The 16144-nt window shown below is 24.9% G+C and overlaps 2 protein-coding genes across 2 annotated transcripts; both read right to left on the bottom strand.

Annotated features, from left to right (window-relative positions):
* Window positions 1-7267: 7267 nt before the first annotated feature.
* On the bottom strand, window positions 7268-8490 carry LOC101493810 (glucan endo-1,3-beta-glucosidase-like). The gene is made up of 2 exons (XM_004492989.3): window positions 8415-8490; window positions 7268-8277 (listed from the first exon to the last, which is right to left on the bottom strand). The coding sequence occupies exons 1-2, from the start codon at window positions 8488-8490 to the stop codon at window positions 7337-7339; spliced, it is 1017 nt and encodes a 338-aa protein (XP_004493046.1). The 3' UTR covers window positions 7268-7336.
* Window positions 8491-13722: 5232 nt separating this feature from the next.
* Window positions 13723-14945, bottom strand: LOC101493491 (glucan endo-1,3-beta-glucosidase-like). Its single transcript, XM_004492988.3, has 2 exons — window positions 14870-14945; window positions 13723-14732 (listed from the first exon to the last, which is right to left on the bottom strand). The coding sequence occupies exons 1-2, from the start codon at window positions 14943-14945 to the stop codon at window positions 13792-13794; spliced, it is 1017 nt and encodes a 338-aa protein (XP_004493045.1). The 3' UTR covers window positions 13723-13791.
* Between the last annotated feature and the right edge of the window lie 1199 nt (window positions 14946-16144).

Here is a 16144-nt window from a genome sequence, read left to right as displayed (position 1 = left end):
CACTTATGATTTGGTGAAATTGCCAAAAGGCAAAAGGGCTTTGGAAAACCGGTGGATCTTTAGAGTGAAAATTGAGAGTAACTCAAGGTCTCCAAGGTTTACAAGACCAGATATTGCGCATGATGTTGGTACAGTCAGTAGATTTTTGTCAAATCCAGGTAGAGAGCATTGGAATGCTGGTAAAATGGATTTGAGGTATCTTCGTGGTACTACATGTATGAGGCTTTGTTTTGGAGGTGACAAACTTATTTTGGTGGAGTACTCCGACTCAGATATAGCTGGAGATATTGACTCGAGAAAGTCAACTTCAGGCTACATGATTAAATTTTGCAGATGGAGTTGTGGCTTGGCAGTCTAGATTACAGAAATATGTAGCATTGTCTACAACTGAGGTTGAGTTCATTGCCATTACTGAAGCATGAAAAGAGTTGATTTGGTTGAAGAAATTCTTGCATGAGCTTTGGTTTATTCAAGAAAAATATGTATTATTTGTCAATAGTCAAAGTGTTATTCATCTTGGTAAGAATTCGACGTTTCATAGCAAATCCAAACACATTGATGTGAGGTATCATTGGATACTTGATATTTTGGAAGCTAAGTTGTTGGAATTGGCTAAAGTTCATACTAATTATAATGGTTCTGATATGATGACTAAAACATTACCAAGGGAAAAATTTGAAACTTGTTGTGATAATGTCGGTTTGGCGATTATCTCCACATAGTTGTGAGAGGGAGATATGTAGGGTATTGGACTTTATTCCTATGTGGAGAAAGGCCCAAATATTATAGTTCATGTGTCTCACTTATTTAAGTGAAGAATGGTCTAATTAAGGTTAACAAAAGAGAGACTACTTTGATAGAAAAGGCAACCACCAAAAGAGAAAGTAAGGAGTAACTATATTCCCGATTTTGTTAAATCAGTATCAGAAAAACATCGATTGCGCATTCATTAACCGTTGGATCGGTTTGATTTGAATTATATGCCTTTGCATTTTCAGTATTTCTAATAGCTCTATTCCCTGCAGTAGGCCAACCAGTTTCTCCAATAACCAAAGAAACATTCCCTGCATCAATTTTTTCTAATGCGGAATAAACTGCATCAACCATTGCATCAAAAAGATTATCATATTTCAAGTTACCATCAGTTACTGGAGCCACTTATGATTGAAATAATGCATAATTCAATTTAATGTTTGCTGGATTAGATGCATAAGGGAAATATCACGTATTCAAAAGAGAGACTACTTTGATAGAAAAGGCAACCACCAAAAGAGAAAGTAAGGAGTAACTATATTCCCGATTTTGTTAAATTAGTATCAGAAAAACATCGATTGCGTATTCATTAACCGTTGGATCAGTTTGATTTTTGGACAGCAGGTTCGCAACATTCAGGTCTTCGTTTGCAACGGTCGAATCGTAGAAACGGCGTCTGGAGGGGGAGAAATCATTTTGAGACTCATTTGTACCCTTATTTGATTATAGTGAACCTACTTCTTTGGTCTGAACGACCTGTGGTTTTTACCCTTGCATTGAGGGGTTTTCCACGTTAAAATATCGGTGTTCATTACGTCCTTTTATTTTGATTAATTTTTCGTCATATATTTATTGTTTCTCCTCACGGGTTCTTGCAAGTTGGGAGAATTTTATATTCGATGCGTATTACTTGTAAGGAGTCCTATCACAGTTAAGCGCAAATAAACAATATCTTTAAACTTTGTTGTTAGTGGGTTACAATTTGGACCACCTCGTAGTCAACGTATGCTTTTGGACGTGTTGAGGTTGGTACTAATATTTTGCAATTGTATGAATTATTTATGATATTATTTATCATTTCTTAAATAAAAAATTAAAGTTGTTATTATTAGACTATATGCGTTTGTTACTCTATCGATTTTTTAGTTGTTTCGATGTTAATAATAGTCAAATACTCTATTTGTCTCCTTTTTGAGTTTAAGTTACTTGTTTTGTTTTTGGTAATAAAAGGAACAAGTTACTTGTTGTTAAGATAGTCTTCTCTCAAAAGTTTATCTATTAAAAATAATTATATTTAAAGTGCATCATATATATATATATATATTAAATAAAAGTACCTCGTTAAGTAGAAATTCGTATATGTATTCACAATATTATGGGAGTGTAGTTTATTTTTCTAGACCCAATTCTCTTTGATTTCTTTTTAAAGGTTAAATTTAAAATTTGAAAAGAAAATAGATTTGGTTAAATGAAATGAATCATCCAACTTAATTTTAAAAAAGTTCTCAATCAAATCACATAAAATTTATAACCTTTTTTTTAACACTAATGCGACACCATAGTGATTTTTGACTTCTAACTACCATAATAGTATAGATATTTTTTTACAGTTTCAATCAATCATAACTATTATATTAATAAAAATATTTAACATTTATCATATGTAACTTATATATAAAAATGATTTGTGATTGATTAACCGTGTAAAAAGATTTACACTATGTTCCAAAATTAATCTCTTATTTGTTTTTGTGTAAGTTTTATATTTGGTTGATTAATCATTAATTTACACATTAAATTTAGAAGTTATTTGAGATATGGATTTTTTAGTTATTTTTGATAAAATAAAAACTATCAACCAAGTATATATAATTTTAGATGTTCAAATTTAATTTATATTAGTAAATGTAGTTACATAAACTTTTGGTCCCCATAAAATTTTTGCTTTTTTTGTTCTTAGATTTTATAATTTGTTTTTAACTTTTTAGTTTGAAAAGAAATTTCATTTTCAATTTATGTCTTTTTTTTTTAATTTTTTTAAGTCAACTCAGTTGTATCCTTAAAATATTTGAAAGATTTTTGGCAGGACTTTATAAATATATTACTAAAAAAGATTATATTTTTTAACAAAGATGAACTAAATATGAAGTTTTAAGCTTTTGAGACTTAAAAGTTCATATTTCATTCATCTTTTGATAAAAAAGTTATTATATTTTGCAGTAAAGATTTTTATGATCTTCTAAATATGTCTAAAAATTAATCATTCAAAAAATTAAAAGAATCACATGAGTTTGACTTAAAAACGGTGACAAAAACTCATAACGAAAAATATTTGAAAACTAAAAAGGTAAGAAATATTTTGTACAGATTAAAAACATATTTTGTACAGAATAAAAACAAAATATTAAAATTTTACAAAAACAAGTAAAAATTTATTTAACCTTAATAAAAAAACATAATATCCTTCCAAATTTATAACTCAATTTTTATTTGTGAAAACGTTAATATTTGTCTTTGTATCCACATATATTAATATAATATTTTTATAGAAAAATAAAGTATACGTGTATGGATATTTTATTTAAAAGTAAAAACGTTAATATAAATTTTTGAAATATATTAATATTATAATATCTACTTTATTAGAATTAACCACGAAATGCATCTCGTACGAATATATGAGTATTTTTTAAGTTAGCCTTTAAAAAGTTTGATCACCGCAAACGATATTTCCTCTATTTTACGGTGAATGTCGTTTTTTCTCATAATTTTATATATTAAAAAATAATAATTAATAGAAAAGATATAACGTTATTTTTATTGAATTATCTTTATTAATAATTAATATACTTTTTATCATCAGAAATACAAAATAAATATAAAGTAAAAGTAATATTTTTAGAATAATATAGGGAGAATTCATTAGAACAATGTAGGGAGTCTTCAATAGAAAAAAAAAATACAGCTTCAATTGAAAATTAAAAACCGTATTCATTTTGAATTTTTTAAAGGTGACACTTATTGTGTTAAAAAAATAAATAATGACATTTACTAATAAATGTCCAAATCTTTTAAAAAATTATTGTACTGGTGATCATAGAAAAGTTATATGTCTCAAAATAATTGATCAAGTTACGGAAAAAATAATTGTCTTAAAATAATTAACTATTCTAATTTTTAATATATTTTTTTCCTTTTAATTGTATAATTTAATTAATATTATTTGCATTTATCTTCAATGTAATATATTTTATTATATTTATGATATTAAAAATTACCAAACATAACAAAAATAATTTGATAAAAATAGTAATTTTTTGTATTCATACCTTACTTTCTTGTATATCTTAATCTCATATGTCACTTTTAAAATATATGTTCTCCGTAATTAAAAGAGTGTTGAAATTTGATCTGTTTTGTTACAAAATGCTTTTAAAAAAATACCCATTTTAGAAAAATAAAGATAAAAAAAATTAAAAACTTCAAATTAGTTTTTGGGAAAAATAAAGATAATTTTTACTCTTTAAAAAAAATAAAATTAAACAACTTAATTCTTAATTTTTTTTTTTACACATTATTTAGTTGAAGAAAGAAAGACGGAGGAAAGAGAAGAAAGGTGAAAAGAAGAAAAAAAAAATGATTATATATTATTTTAGTGTCTAAGAAAGAGTTTAATGTATATGGATGGACAAAGTATAGTCATTTTGAATTGTCAATCAAATAAAAATAATCAATTTTAACACATTAACTTAAAATCTTTTTGCTATGACTTTCTAAAATGAATAGCATTTTTTTCTAAAACAATAATAATAACTTTTAAGAGTTTTTATCATATTTTGTTATAGATTTGTTTTAAAAATGAATCATAATGTGTTAAAAAAATATAAATATTAAATGCTTTTAACCAGAAATTATTTTGAATAGTTTCTCTCAAAAATTATTTTTCATATTTTTTTTAAATTATTATAATAAACAAAAACTAAATATATTTAAAAGTCGTTCCTCACGAATTATAAAATAAGTGATTTTGATATTCAATTATATTAAGATTATTTGTTATATATATTTTAATAAAATTTGAACTATTTTATATTTATTCAACCTAATGAAAATCAATTATTTTTTCTATAAAAAAATTATTTAAAAAATAATAATTTTTTTAAGAAGCTACTAAAAACAGTCTCTTATTCTAAGTGGTTTTTAGATTATTTTCAAATTTTAATTTTTTTATTCAAAAGGTATTACAAAGTTATTTTTCTTAAACAACTATTATTTTAATAATATTGTGAGAAATGGGCACTCAACTATTTTTAAAATCTCTAAAAGTTAATCTTTAAATTAATGAACACCAAAATTATCTTGATAGAGTCTATAAAAAACAAATCTTTAAAATGCAATGAAAGAGAATAAAATATAATATTTATAATTTATTAAATTGAAATATTTTCTTTGATTATTATAGAATTTATTTTATTTTATAAATAATAATTTTGGTATTAATTGTAATGAAATTTTTACTTTTTTTTTTCTTTTCATATCTAATTGAATGCGTACCGAATATAAAACGACTACCAAATATAGAACGGCTACCGAATATGGAATGACTATTGAATAATTACCAAAAAATAACATTAAAAAATATATATATAAGCCAATGTGACATGCCTAATATGTTTTTTTATAAGTATGAGAGTCTGACCTATTTAAATAAATAAGCTTTAAAAATAGCATAAGCATATCCTTTTTATTAAATAGGCCAGACTATACCATAAGTAGGTCAGACCATAGGCCCCTGATGGACAGCCTAACATATTTCCATACATAGGCTCCTGACGGACGGCCTAACATATTTCCATCCATAGTCACAAATTACACACAAATTTATCAATTAAGTTGTTTCTTAATTCGAATGTTTAGATCTAGAAACCAATTATACACGATGTAAATAGTATGACGGAATGTGACCATTTTTACAACTAAGGACATCGTCTTTTAATACTATCCTTGTTATAGTTGACTTAATTGTAGTTTTTATTTTTCTATTTTACCAATTTATGAAATTGGTTTCCTATTTTAATATATGTCAGTTTTGACTCATCGTTGAGATTTTTTAATTTAAAAATGACGATGTGACGTGATTTAAATAATATAACATACAATACAATAATGTAGAATGATAAACATGCATGAAATTGATCTAAAAACTTAACTTTTAATTTTTTATTATTTAGTTAATGATATAGGAATAATTAATGTATCTAAATTGTTATATATCATGAAATCGAATACTACATCATTTAAAATATATAAAATCATTAATTTTTTTAGTTAAAAAATATAAGAAATTGACTAAAATTATAGACTTTTATGATTGATTTTTTTTATTTAAAAAATAACAATAGTTTAAATCAATATTAAACACGTCTTCAAATTTTATATTTCCTTTATTATTTCATTTTGAATATTTTATGACAACCCAATAACCATTTAGCTAGTTTTTCCACATAATTTAGTTAAACTTTTTTAAACAGTATAAAATAAATTTATGTCCTTATAAAATACATTTTATATCTTATTAAAGCAAAAAAATAGTCATATCTTTCTTTACATAGTAATTTAGAGAGAGAAAATGAGGAAACTTTTAATAATTTACAAACAATGTTTCCTCTTAGGTCAGAGTCACCGTGACTAAATTCGAAATTCAAAGTTTAAAGTCAATTTCATATTTCAAGAATAAAAAACCAAAATGTAGATAAAGTGAATATATATTTTTAAATTCCTTTCTAACTTATAAATTCGAAATTTAGGTATTAAAATTTGGATTTGATTGATACAAACTAAGAGTGTAATTATTTTTTAATAATATCAATTAATCATAATTATTAAATTATTAATAAATATTTAATTTTAATGATATGTATCTTATCGGTGGCTTGTAAAGATTTATTTACACGGCAATGTTCGAAAGCTAAACCTCTAACTTTTACATAGTTTTATATTGGGTTCATAATACAAGCATTAAAATTTAGAAATTACACTTTAAAATTTTAATTTTTTTACATTATTGGTGTAAAAAAATTAATCATATCTAATCTCCTTTTAGTTTAATTTTGATATATTATTAGCTTAGAAAAATTTACAAAGTCAGACAAGTTTAATTTATATTTAATAAAATTGACTTTCCTTGAAAACTTATTACAATAGTTATTTATTTTAAAAACAGGATCAAAAGGGTAATTTAAGGTCAACTGATTTCATTAATTTGCTAGTCATTAGTTGCTTCAATGTATTTTAACTTTCATTCAATTAAACTGAATTGAATCATGATTGAACAAATAAATGAATGTTTTACTTTCTTTTAATATTTGTTTATTAGTAATTAGATTCACCTCAAACATTAGAATTTACCTCTTTCAATTAACATCAAAGGAAGATAAAAAAAAAAAAAACTAAGAGAAAAACAAAAAGAGAATAATAATAATAATACTGTATTAATAGGATGAAAGTGGTTTATTTGGTACAATATAATTCGAAATTGAAATCGAAGTGTAGAACATAAATGAATGTAGTGTATGATTTACAATTAACATTGTAAAAGTGGATAAACAGCAGTCGTATTAGGATAAAAAAGACCCCAATTTTGCTCAACACCTGCAGCCTTGAGATTTTCATTAAACATTGCAAATATAAAAACATCAATATTTTGTCCTGGTCTTTTTGGTGTCCCCACACCACTCTCCACATGTTTTATCAAATTTGAATTATATGCCTTTGCATTTTCAGTATTTGTAATAGCTCCATTCCCTGCAGTAGGCCAGCCAGTTTCTCCAATAACCAAAGAAACATTCCCTGCATCAATTTTTTCTAATGCGGAATAAACTGCATCAACCATTGCATCAAAAAGATTATCATATTTCAAGCTACCATCAGTTACTGGAGCCACTTTTGATTGAAATAATGCATAATCCAATTTAATTTCTGCTGGATTAGATGCATAAGGGAAATAAGGGTACACATTGGCCATAAGGGGTGCATCATTTTGTAGCAAAAAAGCTGTAACATCTTTCATTACTTCTGCAACCTCATCAGTAAATGCCCCTGCAGATGGAGGGTAAGAGGATGCAAGTCCAGCCAAAAAAAATGATGTGGTAACTTTAGTGTTAGTTAATCCAATTGAAATTAATGCTTCTTTCATGTTTTGCATAGCTTGTGTAGCAAAAACTCCTTCCGCACCTGGAATAATTTCATTTCCTAGTACAATCCATGTGAAATTTACTTGACTGTAAGGGGCAATATTGGTATTTACCCATTGGTTAGCAGCACTTACACTTGATGCTATCACTTTAACATCATCATTTCTTGTTCCAAGACTTACTTCTATACCTGAACCTTTTAATGCTTCTAATACATCAGGATTTGGCTCAAAAAGTCTTAGAAGTTTTATCCCACATTTCTTGTAAAGGCTTATAACATTTTGTGGGGATGGAAGATTGTCACCATTCCTCCCATAATTCACACCTATGCCTTTTTTTCATAAAAATTCATTATTAGTAATCAATAATACTATTCAAAAGCTAAATTCAATAAAAATAAAACACTTAAATGAATAGTGTGTGTGTGTGTGTAATATATGTGTAGTGGAACCATATCAAGATGCTTACTTGTAGAGAGAGCCACTTGCGTTGCAAGGATTAAAGCCAAAGTCAAGAAAATTGACAAATTCCTAAGTGAAGCCATGATTTTTATGTTTGTTTCAACAACAAAATATATTTTTGTAAGTGTGTTATAATCTACCCGGGGCTTAGGGTTTATATAGCAATGGATCACATCAACTTTAAGATACTCTTTTTTGTTAATAAATTTAACATTAGTTTTTGTTTATCATATATCTTATTTTATCTTATTTTGACCATCAAATTATTTTACCCAAAATGTTAGTGCTATTTTTGAAAATTACTACCTTCATACCAAAATAAATGTATTGGGTCTGTCTAATGTGAAATTGTCAAAATTATTCTAAATTTGATTATAGTGGAGCTACTTCTTTGGTCTGAACGACCGGTGGTTTTTACCCTTGCATTGACGGGTTTTCCACGTTAAAATATAGGTGTTGATTACGTCCTTTTATTTTTATTAATTTGTTGTCATATATTTATTGTTGCTCCTCACAGGTTCTTGCAAGTTGGGAGAATTTTATATTCGCTGCGTATTACTTGTAAGGAGTCCTATCACACTTAAGCGCAAATAAACAATATCTTTAAAATTTGTTGTTAGCATGTTACAATTTGGAGCACCTCGTAGTCAATGCATGCTTTTGAACGTGTTGAGGTTTGTATTAATATTTCGTAATTGTATGAATTATTTATGATATTATTTATCATTTCTTAAAAAAAAATTAAAGTTGTTATTATTAGACTATATGCTTTTGTTACTTTATCGATTTTTTAGTTGTTTGGATGTTAATGATAGTCTAATACTCTATTTGTCTCCTTTTTGAGTTTAAGTTACTTGTTTTGTTTTTGGTAATAAAAGGAACAAGTTATTTGTTTTTAACATAATCTTCTTTCTCAAAAGTTTATCTATTAAAAATAATTATATTTAAAGTGCATCAGATATATATATATATATATATATATATATATATATATATGATATATATATTAAATAAAAGTACCTCATTAAGTAGAAATTCGTATATGTATTCACAATATTATGGGAGTGTAGTTTATTTTTCTAGACTCAATTTTCTATGATTTCTTTTTAATGGTTAAATTTAAAATTTGAAAAGAAAATAGATTTGGTTAAATGAAATGAATCATCCAACTTAATTTTAAAAAAGTTCTCAATCAAATCACAAAAAAATTATAACCTCTTTTTTTTTTAACACTAACGTGACACCATAATGATTTTTGACCTCTAACTATCATAATAGTATAGATATTTTTTTACAGTTTCAATCAATTATAACTATTATATTAATAAAAACATTTGACATTAATCATATGTAACTTATATATAGAAATGATTTGTGATTGATTAACCGTGTAAAAAGATTTACACTATGTTCCAAAATTAATCTCTTATATGTTTTTGTGTAAGTTTTATATTTGGTTGATTAATCATTAATTTACACATTAAATTTAGAAGTTATTTGAGATATGGATTTTTTAGTTAATTTTGATAAAATAAAAACTATCAACCAAGTATATATGATTTTAGATGTTCAAATTTAATTTATATTAGTAAATGTAGTTACATAAACTTTTGGTCCCCATAAAATTTTAGCTTTTTTTGTTTTTAGATTTTATAATTTGTTTTTAACTTTTTAGTTTGAAAAGAAATTTCATTTTCAATTTATGTCTTTTTTTTTAAGTCAACTCAGTTGTATCCTTAAAATATTTGAATGATCTTTTGCAGGACTTTATAAATATATTAGTAAAAAAGATTATACTTTTTAATAAAGATGAATTAAATATGAAGTTTTAAGCTTTTGACACTTAAAAGTTCATATTTCATTCATCTTTTGATAAAAAGTTATTATATTTTGCAGTAAAGATTTTTATGATGTTTTAAATATGTCTAAAAATTAATCATTCAAAAAATTAAAAGAATCACATGAGTTTGACTTAAAAACGGTGGCAAAAACTCATAACCAAAAATATTTGGAAACTAAAAAGGTAAGAAATATTTTGTACAGATTAAAAACATATTTTGTACAGACTAAAAATAAAATATCAAAATTTTACAAAAAAAGTTAAAATTTATTTAACCTTAATAAAAAAAACATAATATCCTTCCAAATTTATAACTCAATTTTTATTTGTGAAAACGTTAATATTTGTCTTTGTATTCACATATATTAATATAATATTTTTATAGAAAAATAAAGTATACGTGTATAGATATTTTATTTAAAAGTAAAAATGTTAATATAAATTTTTGAAATATATTAATATTATAATATCTACTTTAATAGAATTAACCACGAAATGCATTTCGTACGAATATATGAGTATTTTATAAGTTAGGCTTTAAAAAGTTTGATCACCGCAAACGATATTTCCTCTATTTTACGGTGAATGTCGTTTTTTCTCATAATTTTATATATTAAAAAGTAATAATTAATAGAAAAAATATAACGTTATTTTTATTGAATTATCTTTATTAATAATTAATATATTTTTTATTATCAGAAATACAAAATAAATATAAAGTAAAAGTAATATTTTTAGAATAATATAGGGAGAATTCATTAGAATAATGTAGGGAGTATTCAATAGAAAATAAAAAACAATACAGCTTCAATTGAAAATTAAAAACCGTATTCATTTTGAATTTTTTAAAGGTGACACTTATTGTGTTAAAAAAATAAATAATGACATTTACTAATAAATGTCCAAATCTTTAAAAAAATTATTGTACTGGTGATCATCGAAAAGTTATTCGTCTCAAAATAATTGATCAAGTTACGGAAAAAATAATTGTCTTAAAATAATTGACCATTCTAATTTCTAATATATTTTTTTCCTTTTAATTGTATAATTTAATTAATATTATTTGCATTTATCTTTAATATAATATATTTTATTATATTTATGATATTAATAATGTACCAAACATAACAAAAATAATTTGATAAAAATTGTAATTTTTTGTTTCCATACCTTACTCTCTTGTATATCTTAATCTCATATGTCACTTTCAAATATATGTTCTCCGTAATTAGAAGAGTGTTCAAATTCGATCTGTTTTGTTACAAAATACTTTAAAGAAAATACCTATTTTAGAAAAATAAAGATAAAAAAAAAAATTAAAAACTTCAAATTAGTTTTTGGGAAAAATAAAGATAATTTTTACTTTTTAAAAAAATTAAATTGAGACAATTTAATTCTTAATTTTTTTTACACATTATTTAGTTGAAGAAAGAAAGAAGGAGGAAAGAGAAGAAAGGTGAAAAGAAGAAAAAAAAGGTGATTATATATTATTTTAGTGTCTAAGAAAGAGTTTAATGTATATGGATGGACAAAGTAAAGTCATTTTGAATTGTCAATCAAATAAAAATAATCAATTTTAACACATTAACTTAAAATCTTTTTGCTATGACTTTCTAAAATGAATAGCATTTTTTTCTTATATATATATGAGCCGATGTGACAGGCCTAATATGTTTTTTTATAAGTCTGAGAGTCTGATCTATTTAAATAAATAAGCTTTAAAAATAGCATAAGCATAGCCTTTTTATTAAATAGGTCAGACTATACCATAAGTAGGTCAGACCATATGCCCCACGGACGGTCTAACATATTCCCATCCATAGTCACAAATTACACACAAATTTATCAATTAATTTGTTTCTTAATTCGAATGTTTAGATCTAGAAACCAATTATACACGATGTGAATAATATGACTGAATGTGACCATTTTTATAACTAAGGACACCATCTTTTAATACCATCCTTGTTATAGTTGACTTAATTGTAGTTTTTATTTTTCTATTTTATCAATTTATGAAATTAGTCTCCTATTTTAATATATGTCAGTTTTGACTCATCGTTGAGATTTTTTAATTTAAAAATGACGATGTGACGTGATTTAAATAATATAACATACAATACAATAATGTAGAATGACAAACATGCATGAAATTGATCTAAAAACTTAACTTTTAATTTTTTATTATTTAGTTAATGATATAGGAATAATTAATGTATCTAAATTGTTATATATCATGAAATCGAATACTACATCATTTAAAATATATAAAATCATTAATTTTTTTAGTTAAAAAATACAAGAAATTGACTAAAATTATAGACTTTTATGATTGATTTTTTTTATTTAAAAAATAACAATAGTTTAAATCAATATTAAACACGTCTTCAAATTTTATATTTCCTTTATTATTTCATTTTGAATATTTTATGACAACCCAATAACCATTTAGCTAGTTTTTCAACATAATTTAGCTAAACTTTTTTAAACAGTATAAAATAAATTTATGTCCTTATAAAATACATTTTATATCTTATTAAAGCAAAAAAATAGTCATATCTTTCTTTACATAGTAATTTAGAGAGAGAAAATGAGTAAACTTTTAATAATTTACAAACAATGTTTCCTCTTAGGTCAGAGTCACCGTGACTAAATTCGAAATTCAAAGTTTAAAGTCAATTTCATATTTCAAGAATAAAAAACCAAAATGTAGATAAAGTGAATATATATTTTTAAATTCCTTTCTAACTTATAAATTCGAAATTTAGGTATTAAAATTTGGATTTGATTGATACAAACTAAGAGTGTAATTATTTTTTAATAATATCAATTAATCATAATTATTAAATTATTAATAAATATTTAATTTTAATGATATGTATCTTATCGGTGGCTTGTAAAGATTTATTTACACGGCAATGTTCGAAAGCTAAACCTCTAACTTTTACATAGTTTTATATTGGGTTCATAATACAAGCATTAAAATTTAGAAATTACACTTTAAAATTTTAATTTTTTTACATTATTGGTGTAAAAAAATTAATCATATCTAATCTCCTTTTAGTTTAATTTTGATATATTATTAGCTTAGAAAAATTTACAAAGTCAGACAAGTTTAATTTATATTTAATAAAATTGACTTTCCTTGAAAACTTATTACAATAGTTATTTATTTTAAAAACAGGATCAAAAGGGTAATTTAAGGTCAACTGATTTCATTAATTTGCTAGTCATTAGTTGCTTCAATGTATTTTAACTTTCATTCAATTAAACTGAATTGAATCATGATTGAACAAATAAATGAATGTTTTACTTTCTTTTAATATTTGTTTATTAGTAATTAGATTCACCTCAAACATTAGAATTTACCTCTTTCAATTAACATCAAAGGAAGATAAAAAAAAAAAAAACTAAGAGAAAAACAAAAAGAGAATAATAATAATAATACTGTATTAATAGGATGAAAGTGGTTTATTTGGTACAATATAATTCGAAATTGAAATCGAAGTGTAGAACATAAATGAATGTAGTGTATGATTTACAATTAACATTGTAAAAGTGGATAAACAGCAGTCGTATTAGGATAAAAAAGACCCCAATTTTGCTCAACACCTGCAGCCTTGAGATTTTCATTAAACATTGCAAATATAAAAACATCAATATTTTGTCCTGGTCTTTTTGGTGTCCCCACACCACTCTCCACATGTTTTATCAAATTTGAATTATATGCCTTTGCATTTTCAGTATTTGTAATAGCTCCATTCCCTGCAGTAGGCCAGCCAGTTTCTCCAATAACCAAAGAAACATTCCCTGCATCAATTTTTTCTAATGCGGAATAAACTGCATCAACCATTGCATCAAAAAGATTATCATATTTCAAGCTACCATCAGTTACTGGAGCCACTTTTGATTGAAATAATGCATAATCCAATTTAATTTCTGCTGGATTAGATGCATAAGGGAAATAAGGGTACACATTGGCCATAAGGGGTGCATCATTTTGTAGCAAAAAAGCTGTAACATCTTTCATTACTTCTGCAACCTCATCAGTAAATGCCCCTGCAGATGGAGGGTAAGAGGATGCAAGTCCAGCCAAAAAAAATGATGTGGTAACTTTAGTGTTAGTTAATCCAATTGAAATTAATGCTTCTTTCATGTTTTGCATAGCTTGTGTAGCAAAAACTCCTTCCGCACCTGGAATAATTTCATTTCCTAGTACAATCCATGTGAAATTTACTTGACTGTAAGGGGCAATATTGGTATTTACCCATTGGTTAGCAGCACTTACACTTGATGCTATCACTTTAACATCATCATTTCTTGTTCCAAGACTTACTTCTATACCTGAACCTTTTAATGCTTCTAATACATCAGGATTTGGCTCAAAAAGTCTTAGAAGTTTTATCCCACATTTCTTGTAAAGGCTTATAACATTTTGTGGGGATGGAAGATTGTCACCATTCCTCCCATAATTCACACCTATGCCTTTTTTTCATAAAAATTCATTATTAGTAATCAATAATACTATTCAAAAGCTAAATTCAATAAAAATAAAACACTTAAATGAATAGTGTGTGTGTGTGTGTAATATATGTGTAGTGGAACCATATCAAGATGCTTACTTGTAGAGAGAGCCACTTGCGTTGCAAGGATTAAAGCCAAAGTCAAGAAAATTGACAAATTCCTAAGTGAAGCCATGATTTTTATGTTTGTTTCAACAACAAAATATATTTTTGTAAGTGTGTTATAATCTACCCGGGGCTTAGGGTTTATATAGCAATGGATCACATCAACTTTAAGATACTCTTTTTTGTTAATAAATTTAACATTAGTTTTTGTTTATCATATATCTTATTTTATCTTATTTTGACCATCAAATTATTTTACCCAAAATGTTAGTGCTATTTTTGAAAATTACTACCTTCATACCAAAATAAATGTATTGGGTCTGTCTAATGTGAAATTGTCAAAATTATTCTAAATTTGATTATAGTGGAGCTACTTCTTTGGTCTGAACGACCGGTGGTTTTTACCCTTGCATTGACGGGTTTTCCACGTTAAAATATAGGTGTTGATTACGTCCTTTTATTTTTATTAATTTGTTGTCATATATTTATTGTTGCTCCTCACAGGTTCTTGCAAGTTGGGAGAATTTTATATTCGCTGCGTATTACTTGTAAGGAGTCCTATCACACTTGAGCGCAAATAAACAATATCTTTAAAATTTGTTGTTAGCGTGTTACAATTTGGAGCACCTCGTAGTCAATGCATGCTTTTGAACGTGTCGAGGTTTGTATTAATATTTCGTAATTGTATGAATTATTTATGATATTATTTATCATTTCTTAAAAAAAAATTAAAGTTGTTATTATTAGACTATATGCTTTTGTTACTTTATCGATTTTTTAGTTGTTTGGATGTTAATGATAGTCTAATACTCTATTTGTCTCCTTTTTGAGTTTAAGTTACTTGTTTTGTTTTTGGTAATAAAAGGAACAAGTTATTTGTTTTTAACATAATCTTCTTTCTCAAAAGTTTATCTATTAAAAATAATTATATTTAAAGTGCATCAGATATATATATATATATATATATATATATATATATATATGATATATATATTAAATAAAAGTACCTCATTAAGTAGAAATTCGTATATGTATTCACAATATTATGGGAGTGTAGTTTATTTTTCTAGACTCAATTTTCTATGATTTCTTTTTAATGGTTAAATTTAAAATTTGAAAAGAAAATAGATTTGGTTAAATGAAATGAATCATCCAACTTAATTTTAAAAAAGTTCTCAATCAAATCACAAAAAAATTATAACCTCTTTTTTTTTAACACTAACGTGACACCATAATGATTTTTGACCTCTAACTATCATAATAGTATAG

Source organism: Cicer arietinum, chromosome 3 (assembly GCF_000331145.2).
Source record: "Cicer arietinum cultivar CDC Frontier isolate Library 1 chromosome 3, Cicar.CDCFrontier_v2.0, whole genome shotgun sequence".
In the NCBI taxonomy this organism is placed as follows: Eukaryota; Viridiplantae; Streptophyta; class Magnoliopsida; order Fabales; family Fabaceae; genus Cicer; species Cicer arietinum.
Note: the sequence above shows the minus strand (reverse complement) of the source record. Positions and strands in the feature narration are given on the sequence as shown.

Excerpts from the sequence above, each read along its gene's own strand:
- LOC101493810 (XM_004492989.3), bottom strand. The coding sequence starts at position 8,490 with ATGGCTTCACTTAGGAATTTGTCAATTTTCTTGACTTTGGCTTTAATC. Across the intron at positions 8,278-8,414 it reads GCAAGTGGCTCTCTCTACAA|GCATAGGTGTGAATTATGGG; the intron begins GTAAGCATCTTG and ends TATGAAAAAAAG.
- LOC101493491 (XM_004492988.3), bottom strand. The coding sequence starts at position 14,945 with ATGGCTTCACTTAGGAATTTGTCAATTTTCTTGACTTTGGCTTTAATC. Across the intron at positions 14,733-14,869 it reads GCAAGTGGCTCTCTCTACAA|GCATAGGTGTGAATTATGGG; the intron begins GTAAGCATCTTG and ends TATGAAAAAAAG.